The sequence below is a fragment of the Thalia democratica genome, chromosome 2 (genome assembly GCF_965202585.1).
Source record: "Thalia democratica chromosome 2, ktThaDemo2.hap1.1, whole genome shotgun sequence".
Lineage (NCBI taxonomy): Eukaryota > Metazoa > Chordata > Thaliacea > Salpida > Salpidae > Thalia > Thalia democratica.
In genome coordinates this window covers 12,378,364-12,394,592 of record NC_139166.1, presented here as the reverse complement: position 1 = coordinate 12,394,592, position 16,229 = coordinate 12,378,364, and the positions used below count along the sequence as shown (strand labels likewise).

Below are 16,229 nucleotides of genomic sequence, written 5' to 3'. Positions count from 1 at the left end.
AATTTGTCTGTAAAAACAAAATTTCAATGTTATTTTGTATATCATATCATCACTACAATGAAGACGTAAATATATTGCAAGTAGGTTTCACATTTTGTCACTAAACTCATTTGTTAGTCAATTCTATGTTATTAGTATTTTATTAATTGAATATATTAAACTTATCTGTAAAGAGTATTTTTTCAGCAATATTTTAATAAACAGTATCAGTACTATAGTAAAAGACCTTTTTTGTTGACTAAACTCATTTTTAAACTGATTTTTTGTTTTATTAATTAACTTATCTGTGGAAAAAATATTTTTCTATTATTTTATCTATTGGATCAATGTTACAATGAAAATGTAATTTTTTTGACTAAACTTTTTTTTTTTTGATTCTTTTATTTTAATGACTTATTAGTTATCAAAAATTGTCTGTATAAACAAAATTTTCAACTTTATGTTGCTAAATAGTATTGATACAATTGGTGTGATATTAATCTTTGTTGTTCAATAACCTAACTTGAGTTTTTTTTTGTTGTTTTTTTTTACCAATTCTATACATCATATATTTTACCAAAAATTCTGTACAAAATAACTTGTAAAGTTTCGTATGTACTGATTCTAAAATTAATTTGAATATTAATTGAATAAAACCAAGTTTTTGATCAAAATACAGCATTTGTGCGCAAAAATTTTTTCATTTAGCCTGACTGAGACCAATTTAGCCTGACATTTTTTCAAAGTAAGAAAATTGCCTTTAGAAGTCATTTTAGGTTTTGGGGAGTCTTGATTAGTTTCCGACTTCAACCAGCTTTATCTCAAACATATTTTGAGCTTTGAAAATCTGCAAAAAGCAAGTCATAGCTTAGTTATAAATCAATAAAATAAAACTAAGTTGTGAAAAAGGTGATTGACCCCCCTATGCCCTTAACATAACAAATTCAGTCAAAAGTTTTAAAATAAGTTTTATATCTAGTCTACTACTACTGTAAAAATTTAAAATATATTACCAAACACAATTGTTCAATTTAACTAAGAACTAAAGTAAAACCACTATAACCAGAGGATTTATAATAAAACGGAGTGCACTGTTGTACTTATTTACTAAAATTCAAAATGAAACACTTACACGAGCATTTAAACAAGTAAAAAATGTTTATTATAGTATTTTGACTAATGTTTAGAATTGATACATAATTATAAATCCTAAACTCTAAATAAATACAGTGACTGTCGTATCAGATTTAATAACATTACACTAATATTTAAAAAAATATTTAATATTTTATTCTTGTAAAGAAAAATGAATTTTATTTAAAATTTGTATTCCTACAAAACTTAGTACTTATATTGTAAAGTTAAGTTTTAGTGATGTGAATATCTCTAGTAACTTTTAAGAAACAGTAAAATATGTGAATTAACTGCTAAGAGTTTTAGTCTAAAAAGTATTTGGAATAAAGCCTTTAAATTAGAAACTAAAACAGTTCAACCAACCAAGCTTTGAAAAACATAGCTGATGTAAATAAATTCAAACAAACAGCTAAGTTGTTGAACTAAACTGTAATGTTTAAACTGTATTTTTTTATGAGTTTTCATAAATATGACGTATATAATCTACTCAAAACAAAATAATGAAGATTTTTAAAAAATTTTTAGAGATTCAACAAAAGGTTTTTAGCATTTATTTTTACAAATACTAACTGATTTTGTCATTAATAACAAAACTTTCATTTTGAAATAAATTCACATCTCAATTTGATCTTAAAATGATTTATCAATTTTTTTAATCAAAAATTTTCAAGCAATTGAACTGAGAAAAACTGAGATTCTCAAACTTTTAAACAAAAAAACTGATTTAGCCTGACTTTTTTCAACTTTAGTCAAAAAAAAAATTTAGCCTGATTTAGGCTGACACGCACAAACCCTGGAAATCGGTCATAAAACATCAAATTATTGAAAGTGGGAAAACTAAATCCTATTCAAGATCGAGTAAAAAATGGACTATGAATTTCGAAAACTGTTTAAAATATCTTGTATTTATAAAACAAACAAACTGACTTGAGTCATATTGAGTTTTTCTTTCTTTAAATTTTGAACTTGCCTGAGCATTTCTTAGTCGCCAGGAGATTTTCAAAAACTTAAAACTGTCCTGAGAATTTTAAGTTTGTGACAACCTTGTTGAAAATCATTTTAGTTTAATTACACAGAGAGTTTCAAATAAATCATTAGGACCCCTACACCATCAGCCCACACAAATTTTGAAACAATTGCTACTTTTTTTAATTTTTCCCTCTGTACTTTTTTGCCCCCTTGTCTCCAAAATCAATATCTCTTTGGGATATATATCAATATCCCTGATCTAAGCTCTGCTCATAACATCTTATTTTATTTTTCCCTTTGTATATACTACACATATACTTTTATCTTGATATTTTTAAATTAAGTTGTTGACAGAGATGTGTAAAAAATCAACAAATAAAATGCTGAATTCCAAAATCTACTTTAAAATTAGATTCATTTTTATGAGAAAGGTATCAAAATAATATTTCAACATTTTATAAACAAAAGAATGAAAGAAAAATGTAAATATTCCAAACTATGATTCAATGGATTGGTTTTTGGTAAAACATTTTGGTTATTGAGCTGCACACCTTTTCTATAGAAAACTTTTATAATATTACTTAAAACAATAAACTTCTTTTGGTCGATCAGAGTGTTAAAATAAATAAGGAGAAAAAGTAAAATGATAGTAATTCAGCTGGTATAGTGTTGTTGGTTATTATTGTTATATTTGTTAAGGTTTCATGCTAAATATAAAACTAGAGTAAACAGAATTTTTTTAAAATCCCCTATAGAGAAAAAATTAATGTTTCATTAAACTGGGCTTGATTTTCTCTGTCAGCTGCAAATTCTAAGCGCTTCTGATTAGCTAAATTTTTATATATATTTATTTTAAGTTTAAAAAATGAAACTTTTTTATGAGATTTATTTTCAATATGCTTTGATAGGATGGGTTACGGAAAAGATTAAAGATTTTGGGAAAAAGGGGTCAAGGGATAGGGTTAAAAATGTTATTAATGTACTGATGCGAAATTGATTTTCCTCATTTGCATAATATTATAAAATGTATAAAAAAAACCCTTACTAATGAAGCTGACCTTTTAGGGCAGAATTATATAAAACACCAGATGTACTTAAAAAAATCGCCACATAGCTACTCGAGCATAACCCATTAAGTTAAAACGAGACCGGGTATATTCAGTACTCCGAAATCTTACTTTGGAGAATTTCGAAACCTCCCTGCTCGGTTCAAGCTTTTTTTTTTAAATATCAAGTTACTTGACCTTTTAACCATTTTTAGTTATACAGAATAAACGAATTTTTTCGTTTTATGTTTCATTACCTGTCGTGTTCTGTGTTTATCTAACGTGCTAATTAAACATATTAACTGCGTAATAAGCTTTGTATATAAAATAGTTACATACCAATGTTAATTTTAATACAAGGTACTATGAAAAATACATCATATAACATTAAATGTATAAAAAGTCTATAAGTTTTCTAGTGGATTAAGTACAATCTAAATTTTTGATTTGTTGTGAAAACTAGTAACTTTACATTCAATATCAACTAGTTAAAAAATATACTAAGTATCAAAAAATATATTCTACTAAATTAGTACTAAGCTTTATGTTGGCAAAAAAAAGCTTTACATACAACAAAAGTTTATGAAATAAACGACCTAAAAGAAATAATACATTACTTTTTTAATTCTATTGAAAACATTTTGTTCAACTGCGTTGTTTTGTTTTTGAAGGTATTGCTTTGAGACTGTTGGTTATTGTTATTAACTAAAACGCATTAGCAAAAAGAAAATTGAAAAATTCTCCAGCCAAATCAATAGGTGAATAAAATATGATATACACAAGTAAGTAACTTGTATTACAAACTTGTTACAAGAATTTACTCTTCCAGAATTTATTAGTACAAGCAAAGTTTGAAAAAAAAAACATAATTAATAGTTAAGTAAGCAAAAAAGGGCTATTTCTAACAAACTTTCTCTTTTACAAGTTTCCTTTGTGAAAGGTTCTTAGTTTTATAAGTTTGAAAACAATATGTGCTACAAAAAAAAAGAGAACTGGTATATTAGTTATTAAATAAAGAGTTTCGAATTTATTGATTTCTAATGAGTTTTTCGTAAGCAATTATTATAATTTTCGTTTTTTAAAACAACTGAGTTTATTACTACTTCAATACTTTTAATGTTGTTTCTTTCTATTTTCTAACTAGATTAAAAAATAAAACTAAGATACTAAGATAATTTCTCATGATTCCTACGTAAGATAAGCATTTATACTAAAGTAATCTAAATTGAGTAGTACATGCAATTTAACAGATAAAAAGCAAAACCACATCAGCTGTTTAAGACATTATGTTACTATTGAGCCAGCCAGAACATTCACTGAACTAACTTAATTTTTCATCTGAAATTCAGAAAGTATATCAGAATAAGCTTAAGTAAAGAAATAAAATAGTTATTAAATAATAATTTATGAACTTATTAGTAATTTAAAACTAATTTTTATTTTTTTTAATCTTGCAAGTGATATGTATGTAAGTGATGTGGTAGTTGACCCTGAACAAACTATACATAAAAAAGTTTGAGCTTTTCAGGTTTTACTACTACTTGAGCAAGTAAAACACTGAATAAAATGGCTTTTACTTTGACTGTTTTTTGTTCGAAAACCTACGCGTTCTTGAGACACAAACTTGTATGATCTCCAAAAAATCCTCGAAGATCTAAAACACTGATAAAATAGGGCCAAACAAAATTTTAAACTAAGTTTAATGATCAGTGTAAGGCGTAGGGATAGTTCTGGCTGTCAAAGAACGAACGACAATATTTTTTTAAATTTTCCGCTTTCGGCAGCAACAAGCCGTACCAGAATTTATTCAAAGATTTCTAGGAAACAAATACAAGCGAAGATTAATCTGTAGTTAAGGAGATTAAAACTTTCTGATTAAATTAAAATTTTTACTTTTAGTTTATTCGTCAACGTTAGTTTAATCTGTAAGATAATTGACAACTATTTACATTTAAACTTTTTCAAGTAGAAAATGTTTTAAGAATTAAAAACAACTGTTTATTATTTATGAAAGTTTATTATAACTTATAAAGAAAGACAAACCAAGTAGTAATGTATAGAAAAATGTGTAATGTATAAAATAAGGCGTGACAAAAAAGCTTTTATAATTCCTAAATAAAATGTATATCAGTGGTTCACTTTTTATAAAGGTTAGCAGTAAAATTCACAAAAAATTTTGTTGTAAATCAACACATAAAGGCAGATGGAAAGAAGACAAAGCTTTTTAATTAACAATTGAGGACACAGAAAATACAACAGAGAATCAGTCCATCGGAATTTGAAAGACTCTCTTAAATTTGCCTTGTAACATAAAATAACTTGAGAATTACCATGGGCTTATATGACCCAGGAAAACTTCTTTCAAACTTTTGACGAACTTGTCCGGCAGTAGAGTTCAGATCAACTTCCACAACATCTTTAGTGCAGCAATAATGACAATTATCATATTGTGGATTAGAAACGGCCATGTACAATTTGGCACACTCACACACCAAACTGTTGTACGGATTGAACCCGGCTCCGTGCGCACGTCTTGCATTATCATCTAATCTCGTATTTACGCCATCTAAAGACATAATTGTGCGGTCCTCAGGAAGTTTTCGATCAATGCCTCTAGCTGAGGTGCGTTTCCCCTTACCGTTAGCGTAGAAAATAAACAAAACATCAAACTGGACCATGGTCTGAAGAGGTTGTTAATACTTATACCTGTTAAAAAGAAAAAGTTTTACTAATTGAATAATACTCATGTTTTTATTTGCAAACAATAAATTAAGTAAGAATGCTGCTAAAATTATTAATTAAATTTATTGGAAAATATTTGAAAAATTATACATCTAACTTGTTAATTAATTTGAAACTTTAATAGATGACTTTAAATACCGACATAAAAAAAAGAAGTTACTAAAAACAAATTAGTTTTTTTTTTGGTTGTATAAACTTTTTTAAATAAATTAATTGAAAAATACTTATAAGTAATATGCTAACATTAATTTTAGATATATTTGGCTAAAATTGTTTGTTTGTATATTTATACTTTAACATTTTAACATCGAGTAAATCAACTAATTTTAAACTTGAATAGATAAATTTAATATTTGCATAAAAAGGAGTTTCTAAAACAAATTAGTTTTTTTCTAAAAATTGTATAACTGAAAAGAAAATTTATGCTAGTGCATGTAAGCTATACTGTTTGCAAAATTTATGTTTTTAAAGCTTTATATATTTAGCAGCACTAATTATTTTACTTTGATTATTTAGGATGACTACAAGCTAACAATTAAAAAGTATTAATATGGCTTAGAAACTTTTATAACCTTCCATCTCGAAACTAAAACACTTTAATATATTACAAGAGTACACATTGAAAACTTTTTCAATAGGTATCAAAATTTTGTATTAATCATACAGGTGTTAAAAACATAAACTTAAACGTATATATAATAAGGTTAAAACTTTAATTTCAAAAACTACATAAACAAGTGAATCCCTAAAATATAAAAAAAATTGTATATGTGAACAATAGATTTATAAAAAATAATGTTATTCAAAATAGTACTGGTCAACGATAATACAATGTCTAAAGTGTTTAATTTTATAATTTTAAACAGACTTATAAAACCTAAAATTAAGAAAAAAATCGTGAAAAGCTTAATACTGAATTATCAAAAACTACAAATTGTAAAAGATAATGTAACAAAAAATGCTTACTAAAAACAAGAGAATACTTTATAATAATTAAAGTAAAATAAAAAAGCTGTGAAAATAGAATAAATGCTTTTGGAGAAGAAAATGTTCTTTGAAATGTATTCAAATATTTTTTTTAAATAAAGCTAAATAAGTGTAAAAAACCTTTTTTGTTATCTAAGTCTTTTTTTATTCTTAAATTTAAATAAACTCACAGCATTAAGAAATTTATATTGTTTAAAACCGTGTATTATTTCTTTTAATTAAATACAACTACATAGTAAGAGTTTGGCAAACTACGACCAGTTTTTAAAGCAGGATTTCTGGAAAGGTATATACTTAAGTTAAAAATCTTTATCAATGTTACGTTGATTTCTAAAAGAAAATTGCTCAAAAAATACAACTAAAGCTTTTTTGTTTCGTTTATTTTTCAGTTTTCATTTTATATTAAGAAAATAGTGCTCGCATAAGAATTTTTTCAAGTAATCTAATACAAGCATATGTAGACCCTTGAAGTATTTCAAGCCAAAAGTATTTTAAACACTAATAAAAAATTTGAAGTAAAAAAAACTTCAAAGATAAAGTATATTTGTAAAAATAATAAAGGTTTTCGTTGATTTGTATTACGTTTTGTTAAAGCTTTATGTATGTTAAACTATAACATATTCTTGTATTAAAGCATTTCAAACATTAATTTCAGATTCAAAAACTTTACAATCTATTTTTGTTTGATACTTTTTTATGATTTTAGATTAATAATTTTTTAGTTGTAAAAACTTTTTATTCTTAATGTTTATTCAATAATATTGATTATAATTTGTTTAATAATACTTTATTTAACAAAAACAATTTAATATTTTTGTCAATTGACTTTTATTAGATTTTATGTTTTTTTGCTCCCATAAATTTAACCAATGGTTATCAAGAGTTTTTAAAGATATATAATAACTCCATATGTGCATTTCTCAACATGTTTCTCTTCATCTTACTCTATAATTATAAACCAGCTGTAAACTTTATACTTTATTGTTTACTATAAAGTTTACTAATTAACCGTTAACTTATTTTCTTATTATTAAAAAATAGGTGAAAAATATTTTAATAGAATGTATGCAGTAGCTTAAACTACTTTTAATGTTTACGGTTTACAAAAGTTTTTATTACTAGTTAAGTAGTTTGAAAGTTTTAGCAAGTAAAGTAAATAGTTTATAATTATAGTTAATTATAGCTCAAAATAAGTAATTTTTTATATTTCCCTTTATATTTCTTATCTAATGTTATCACTTATATTTCTTAATATCAACTCTCTAGTACTTAACTGTTTGTTATTTATTCTCACTAACATCAATTAAATTAATATCCTTAATCAAAAAAAGTTAATTTCTTTAATTTTCAGTTTGAGTAACTAATAAGTTTATCAGAATGAAGCTGTTAAACTACCATAACAACTTTAACTTATTTATCATATATAAGCTCTTAAAACAGTTATGATTAATTTAAATTTGGATTTATCTTAAGTTTATATTCACACGGTACATTTAAAAAAATGTTGAAGTACAGAAAGAAAAAAAAAACACCATATTGTTTATATTTAATTTATTAGAATTGTGATAAATAATAACGGAAATTGTTCGCGTAATGAAACTTTTAAAGGTTTTAAATAAAGTAGTCGAATTTATCAGTACAAAAGAACATATTTTTAAATTATTTTGTTTTATCTCTACTAGTTAAAAGTTTCAATTTACTTAAACTTTAACTGTTAAGTATTTAGAAAAATATTTCAACTTTAAGTTTAAAACTATGTAAAGTAATTAAAATAAACAAAACTTAATAAAGTAAAAAAATTAAAGTGTTCAAAGTTTATTAACAACAAGATAGTAGAACATAAACTCATTTAAAGGACTTTTATTTAATTCTTTTTATATGTTTTTTAAATCAGAACTAAGTATCTTTTGGGAGTTTGATTTAAAGCATAATAAAACTTAGAACCTTATTTTCATTTGTATATTAGTTATTGAATCTGAATTAGCATTACGTTGTCTTTGTAATAAGAATTAGATTTTAAAAAATGTTATTTTGTCTATATTGAACTTAAATAAGTTATGGAAAACAAAAAAACTGCTGTTAATAAAGCTATCGTATATAACTAGCATGGGCTATAATATTTTGCAGTTCTTGTTTATATTTTAAAATCCACCCGATTTTTTAATATATTTTCTTTATTTATTAACTTTTCTTATATATTTTTTGCGTTTTTTAATTAATTAGTTTATTAATTTTTCACTATCACTGTTACTCCTAACCCTTACCTTTGATCGGTAAGCGGTTCTCAAATTTGACTGGGTGGATTTTGAACGTGTTCCATAAGATATTCTTATAGCAACAGTTTATTTGTTTTTGTAGAAGTCGTTTTAATACGAAAAGAAAAAAAAATGCTGTTTTATTAAAAAAATAATGTAAAGCTAATGCATATTTATGAAATGAATTAAATGCAAACAAGGTTTTTAGCTTTATTATGCTTCAAAATATTATATACAATTATGTTTCGAATTTTTCAAATAAAAAAAGTATTAATTGATAACAAACTACTATATCAATCTAACGTTCGGATAAAGTAAGCAATAAAATAGTATAAGAAATTACTTATAAATTAGTTGCGAGCTTAATTGTAAACTTTTACATCAAATACTGTCTTTTCTGTTTAATAAGTATGTTTTTAGCTGAAAAGTACAACGCTGGCCGCATTTAGACCGCGGGCCGTAGCTTGCCGAACCGTGATAAAACTAGCTTTTTATACAAAAAATATTTTAACAAATAAAATAAAATTAAACCTCGATTATTACGTCAGTCGAATTTTGTTGGTTGTTTTTATATAAATTTTAATTTATCTTAATTTTCAAACTGCACGTTTAAAAAAAATACCATGGAAAATACTCAAGTTGTCTATAATCTCATCGGTGAAATGCTAGATACCACTGTTGAAAAAGAAAACTCAAATTGCGTTCAGCAAGAACTGAAAAACTCGAAGGACACAGAAAGCCTACTATTTCCTGAAGCTGTAAGTCCTACTTTGACAGCTCCAAAGAAAAATGTCATGGATTCATTACCTAAAATCGATAATCTGATAGCTGAAATAAAACGCGACCTTAACAATACAACAGCTCACTTGGAACAATTTGAAAAATGCGTGTTTGATGTTGTATCAACACAACAAAGCAAAGTTACTGAAAGTAAAGCTTACAAGCAGCTTAAAAGTCTTGAATCGTAAATAAAACCATCTTCCAGCTTAATGATAAACAACTTGGAAAAAAGAAAAGATTCACAGTTATTGCAACAACCAGAAAGTAAAACAAGCTTAAATGTAAAATGTAAAAGCTTTGAACTTTTTGATGCTGATTTAAATTTTATCGATGAAAGAAATATTCAAATTGTTGATAGTCTTATGGGTGAAATGTTAGACACTATTGAAAGTGAAGACTCAGAATGTGGTTGCATCATTCAAGAACTTGAAAACACGCAAGAAAGAGAAAGTGTTGTATTTTCATCAAATACTGAAAAGGTTAGTCCCACTTTGGCACCTACAAAAAATGTTTCTAGCGAACTTTTGCAAACAAACGAGGCTGAACCTTCCAAACGTGGTCGTTTGTTGCAACAATCTTCAAAATATTGCTGCATAACAAAAATTAATAGTTCAACTTGCACAATAGACCTGTTGTGTTCAGAGCTGGACTTGAAAAGCAAAAGTTGCATTGGTTTGATCACGAATACGGGTAGTTTGATTAACGAGCTTAAATCAGATGAAGTCATTAAAGAAGTTAGTTCTGACGAACTCTGCGAAAACTCTGATGTCAATTTTGTGTCAAACAAAACATATAAAGCCATTGAAATTTGCAATACAGCTAAAAGTTTCAACTCAGAAATGCAACAGTTCTCTAGCGTAGCAAAAGTAGACTTTAAAACGGACAAAGATATTAGATTTGTTGCAGAGTCTATCACAGAAGCGAACGTTGGTCAAAGTGATGTTGCCTCTGATAAGGGAGACACAAAATCTCTAGCACTTAAAAGTGTCATTGATAATGACAAAACTTTAACAAAAAAATGCCTAAGCGTGAAGAAGGAAATGACTCTAGATTCTAAATACTATACCAGCTTGATTGAAAACAATGAAAATTTTGAAAGTGGAGACAACATTGCAAAAACGAACAAAAAGTTAGACGAAAACAATGAAAAGTTAACAAGGGTTAGACATCAGTTATGTACAAGTTTAATAAAGAGAGAACTGAAAGCAAAACAAGAATGCACGAATGAAGTTATCCAAGCTACTAATCAATATGTTAATAGCCTTTTCGAAGCTATTAATTTTCCAGTTTCTGAAAACATCAGTGCAATAGAAAAACCTGCACGCTACAATTCTGAACAAAACTTGCCATGTTCAGGAAAACAGTTGTGTCCAGAGTTGAATCTAAGAGACGACATGAGCATTTTTTTGACACATAGCAGGGATGGTCCCATAACTGAAAAAATATCTTATCTCAGTAATTCAGTGGTTAATTTAGTTGAAGTCAAAGCAAAATTTCCTGATGATTTTGCATCTAACCAAACCGAAGCTACTGAAGCTTGCAGTTCAGTTGAACACTTTAACGATAAAACAGAAAACAGTATTGAGCTAAATAAAGATGTGAGTTTTTATGCAGAATCTAAAAACAAAACTTACTTGAACAAAGTATGTTTTAGAAAGGTAGAGGGAAAAACAGACACGTTTAGTAATTATGATGAGAATTTTGAAAAATCGACTATGGTTGAAACCTCATCAATTAAAAGTTCAATAAACAAAAATGCAGAAGTAGAAAACGAAAACATCAATGAAAACATTCAAACAACAAATAAATATATCGAAATATCATTTGATTGTCAAATCGAACGTCTTTTCCAAGGTGATATAAACTTTGAATGTTCAGCAAAAACAACTGCTCACTACAAATCTCAACCTTCGACACACAGAAGAAAAACAATTTTCTCGAAATTTTTAAAGCTGAAAAAGATTCGTTCTAATCAAGTATCTCCTGCAGATATGGAACCGGAAGTGCAGTCGAAATCTAAAGTGAGAAAATTTGCTTCGAATTTCATCAATAGAGTGAGAAAGTCGTTTGGAAATCTCAGGCAAGCTTGCAGAAGTAAAAGAAGTCCACTCGTCTTTTGCTCTGTTCCATTTTACTTCCACAGATAAACTTTAAATTAATGTATTACATAAGTTGTTATATCTTTAATAAACTTTAACAACAGAAACTGCTCGTTTTTTAATTATAGTTTACTAAAAGTACTGAACTTTAATTGGAATGATAAAAATTTATTACTATACACTAAAAAGTTTAAAAATATATGTGAAAACTTATACCCAAGTACTTAAACTGTAACGAGATATCTCCTTAAATACGACTATTGAGTGCTTTAATAAGAAAAATTTGTGTATATTCAAGTTTCAAGATGTTAGTGTTATAAAAAAATCTTATTTTAATTTTACTTTGATAATTTTTTTAAATCAGCACAGTTATATTTTCCAATATTTTTAAATAAATAGTAACAAAAAATTAGATAAATACTTGGAACAAAATTAGCTAAAATTAACCTTAAACGTGTATGGCTTAAAATTAAAAAACAAACATATAACTTGTATAAAATTTTAGTATTTTTGAATTGTATATTCATGTACAACATCTAAAATTATTTAAAACTTATCAAGTTTTCTTTTTAGTATTATTACATTACGGACTTAAAATTTTTTGAAAAAAGTAGCTCAATTTAAAGTTTAAGAATATTTTCGGGTAATAAATTGTTCGACTAAAGCTATTGAAACAATATGGTTGTTAGAGAATAAATAATTACTTGTATTGAAAAAAACTTAAATCTTAGATTAAGTGTTGTATATCGTTTAAAAATAGCACTTGTTCCAATAATTTAAAACAACTTATCAAACTTTTGTGATTTACCTTTTTCAAAACAACTGCAACTTAATTTATCTACATTAGAGGGTTCAACAGTATTTTTATAAGTAATTTGTCAAGTTTGCTAGGAGCGGGCTACAGTAAATATGAAAAGCTAGATAGAAAAGATTTAGATAAATGTTTTAAATTAAAACTGTTATAAAACTTATTGATTACTAATTTTGTTGAATAAAACGTTTTTAAAAGCACATATTCAAGTATTATTTTTAAGTTTAAATTAATTTTTGTATCTTTGCCTTTGAACAAGTTTTTTTTAGCTAATAGTAAATACGTGGCTGGTCAGAGGTTGCCTGGTGGGCGGATATCGATATCGATGGTCTGTCGTTCCGATCCTCCTTGTAGTTTCCTCATTTCTTTTCACTCCTTCAGAGCTCTCGCCTCTACCATACACGTCCCAACGAGAAGTTACGTCACCACGAGCGTTGACGTCATAATAACCAGCCGCCGGATCACTCTCCCGAACTTCGACCCTCCATCAGACGTCCTCGACTCTTTGACGCACCGTTGAACTTTTAATCAGCGCCTGGAAGAGCAGATTGTTGATCTGATCTTCTCATCAGTCCGTACTGCTCCTGCTCTAAGTCAGTTTGCCCTTCATCGCCTGCCATCTTTAGCGAGAAGATCAAAATAAAACTGCATAAAAAATTTTAAACAACTTTAACTATTTTATGTAGTTTTGTCGAGTATTATTTTCAATTTAATTTTTTTTGCCAAAATTTCAGCATGTTTTTTATTTCTATAATTTGAATAGGTTAAAATAAATTAAATTAGCAATAACCTTATAAATGTAAAGACTTTTTTCGTATTAGCTGGTAATTTATAACAACCAAAAATACACTTATTCTAAAACTATAGAAGATTTCTGATATAAGCTTGTTTACACTATTTCCAAAAGTTATAAGCTAAATTTTCAATAAATATAAGTCTAGGTTTATGTCTTAGCTGTTAATAGTACGGTACTTGTATTTAAAAAATTTAAAGGAATTTTGATTCATTTTATTTCAGTTTTAAGTCATCGTAAAAATGTTACGACTTTATTAAATGCATACTGAATTACAAGTTATGCGATATTTGTATTTGATACTCTGCATAATTCAATTCAAATTATTGTGTGAGTCTGTTTAATTGTAAATAAAAGGTTCTTGCATTTGCGTAAAGTGATTTTTCTGTGGTGATTTATTGTTAACAGTTTTTACGTCATTCGAAAACAAGAAAGAATCAAATATAAACATAATTAAACTGTAGTAAAACATTTATTTTATAGCAACAAAAGACGTTAGTATACTTTAAAACAAGCATATTTTATAATTTTAATTTTTAACATTAGCTTAATTTAATTAATTTAACAAACTTTAATAATCACACTGTGTTATGTCACACATTTTTACTTGCTTAGCAACTTTTTTACTATTTTGATTCAGAGTTGTTTGAAATTTTAACAAGTTGTTTAGTCTACATGGGTAAATTTTCAAAAGTTAAATTTTCAACACTTTAATTTTATTTACGACAAACAGTAAAAGTATTTAACTTAAATGAGTTAAGAACGAAGAGAAATAAGTCACAAAAAGTAAAACAAGTAAAACATAAACAATAGCAGGTCGAATATAAGTTTTGAAACTAATTTTATTTAAGCGAAACCTAAACAGCTCGAGTAGATTTAAAGTTTTACTTCCTAGGTTTTATGAAAAATCAAGTAGACTTTTTTAGCTGAAAAAAAAGTAAATGCAAACTTTTTAAGTATAAGCAACCTCTTAAAAAGTCATTGATGGAAGAAAAGTTTTGAGCAGAATAAAATTGTATGTAAGTAAAAAAAGCAGGTATCGAGTTTATATATACTGAACCAGTTTAAAGAAAAAACACTTTAGAGTAAAATAATAAAACAATAATAACTTATTCAAATAATCATGTACATATCGCGAAGATTGAAAAAAGAAGGTTAGAAAAAAAATAAAACCTATTAAGATAAAGTAAAACATTTCAAGGCTATATTTTAAAATCTTTTTTCGTTTTATATAAATGACAAAAAAAAAGTAAACAAACTATAAGAGTTCTGTTATTAAGTAGTCTTTATGCATTTTAATAAAACAGAAGTAAGCTTCTTGTTTATAAGAATCTCTAAAAGTTTTGTTGTTCTTTTTAAATCTTTATATTCTCTACAAGCAAACATTTCTGTTTCTTCAAATGTGTTTGCGTCACAGAAATTGTCGGAGCTTCTTGTCTGAAATAATTAAAAGCTATATTAAATGCTTACGTCATATTTAAAAGGTATCAGCCCTGATAATTATTTCAAACGATTCTGCTACGTGAAACTATTTTACAACTAAATATTTGAAAACAGTTGTGATTAAATTGTTTAACATAAAGGTAAATAAAATAATAAAAATTGTAATTTCAATATATTAGTCGTTTATGATATAAAAATGATTCCTAGCCTAATAAAAACTTGTTAGCTTTTAATTATTATTTATCTTTATTTTTTGCATTACATCAGTAAGTTAATTACCTTGTTTTTAATAATTTTGATTTTATTTTTCAGCTTCTTTTTTGTTGTGTTTACCTCATCCAACTTCATTGTCAAGTCATTTAACTGGCAGTTGTAGGAAATTGTGGTTCTGCAAAAGTTCGTATTTTTACATACTTTGTAAGCAATCACTACAATAAAACTTTTATACTAATTTGGATTTATTTTGTTATGAGCCAAGTTTCTTAAGTATAAAGTTTTATAGATATATAACAAGAAAAAAGTCGTAAAAAATTATTTGGTTAAAAATAGTATTTAAAGCTATTGAAAATAAAACTGTTTAAAAATCTTTATCAAGTTTATAAGTTAAGCAAAGTTAACTTGTTTTCGCAACTTTGAAGCATTTTTCTTTTGATTTTATGTTCTTGTCTAGATTTAAAACAATTGTAGTTTTCTTGATACTTGAATTCTGATTGTTTTGTAAAATATTCTTCACTATGCGTACCTTTAAAAATATATTTCTTTTTTATATATTTCTTTATATATTTCTTACTTTAATGTAACTTTTTTTTGTTATTTTTGTCTTTAACTTAAAAATTTTTGTTTACTTTAAAACTAAAATAAATTCAAAAAAATATGTAAATAAATGTAGTAAATAACTACTGAACGTTAAACAAACAATTAGTTTCATTTTAATGATAATTAAAATAAGTAATAAAGATCAAAATAAACTTTTTTTCATTGGAAGTGTTTGTGAATTAACAAATTTTATCAAAAACAAGTTTAAGTTACTCACTTTTATTGTTTTTTTTCGTATGAAAGAGGACAATTTTCATCATTACAAAACCTGAACGCCCATCTAATAAATAAAATTTTACTTATACCAATCTTTAGCAAAATACTCTTCTTAAATATTTAGTAAAAGTTATTTTTAAATTTTTTCAGTGTATATTA

General features: G+C 26.0%; 1 protein-coding gene across 1 annotated transcript; it reads right to left on the bottom strand.

Annotated features, from left to right (window-relative positions):
- Window positions 1-13,326: 13,326 nt before the first annotated feature.
- Window positions 13,327-15,779, bottom strand: LOC145850055 (uncharacterized). The gene is made up of 4 exons (XM_082955200.1): window positions 15,657-15,779; window positions 15,318-15,426; window positions 14,980-15,032; window positions 13,327-13,447 (listed from the first exon to the last, which is right to left on the bottom strand). The coding sequence occupies exons 1-4, from the start codon at window positions 15,677-15,679 to the stop codon at window positions 13,327-13,329; spliced, it is 306 nt and encodes a 101-aa protein (XP_082811326.1). The 5' UTR covers window positions 15,680-15,779.
- Between the last annotated feature and the right edge of the window lie 450 nt (window positions 15,780-16,229).

What these genes read in the sequence shown, in the direction of transcription:
- LOC145850055 (XM_082955200.1), bottom strand. Translation starts at nt 15,679, where the DNA reads ATGCTTCAAAGTTGCGAAAACAA. An exon ending in TCAAAATTATTAAAAACAAG is followed by an intron (nt 15,033 to 15,317) that starts GTAATTAACTTA and finishes TAATTATTTCAG; the next exon opens with ACAAGAAGCTCCGACAATTT. An exon ending in ACATTTGAAGAAACAGAAAT is followed by an intron (nt 13,448 to 14,979) that starts GTTTGCTTGTAG and finishes TTTTTTATGCAG; the next exon opens with TTTTATTTTGATCTTCTCGC.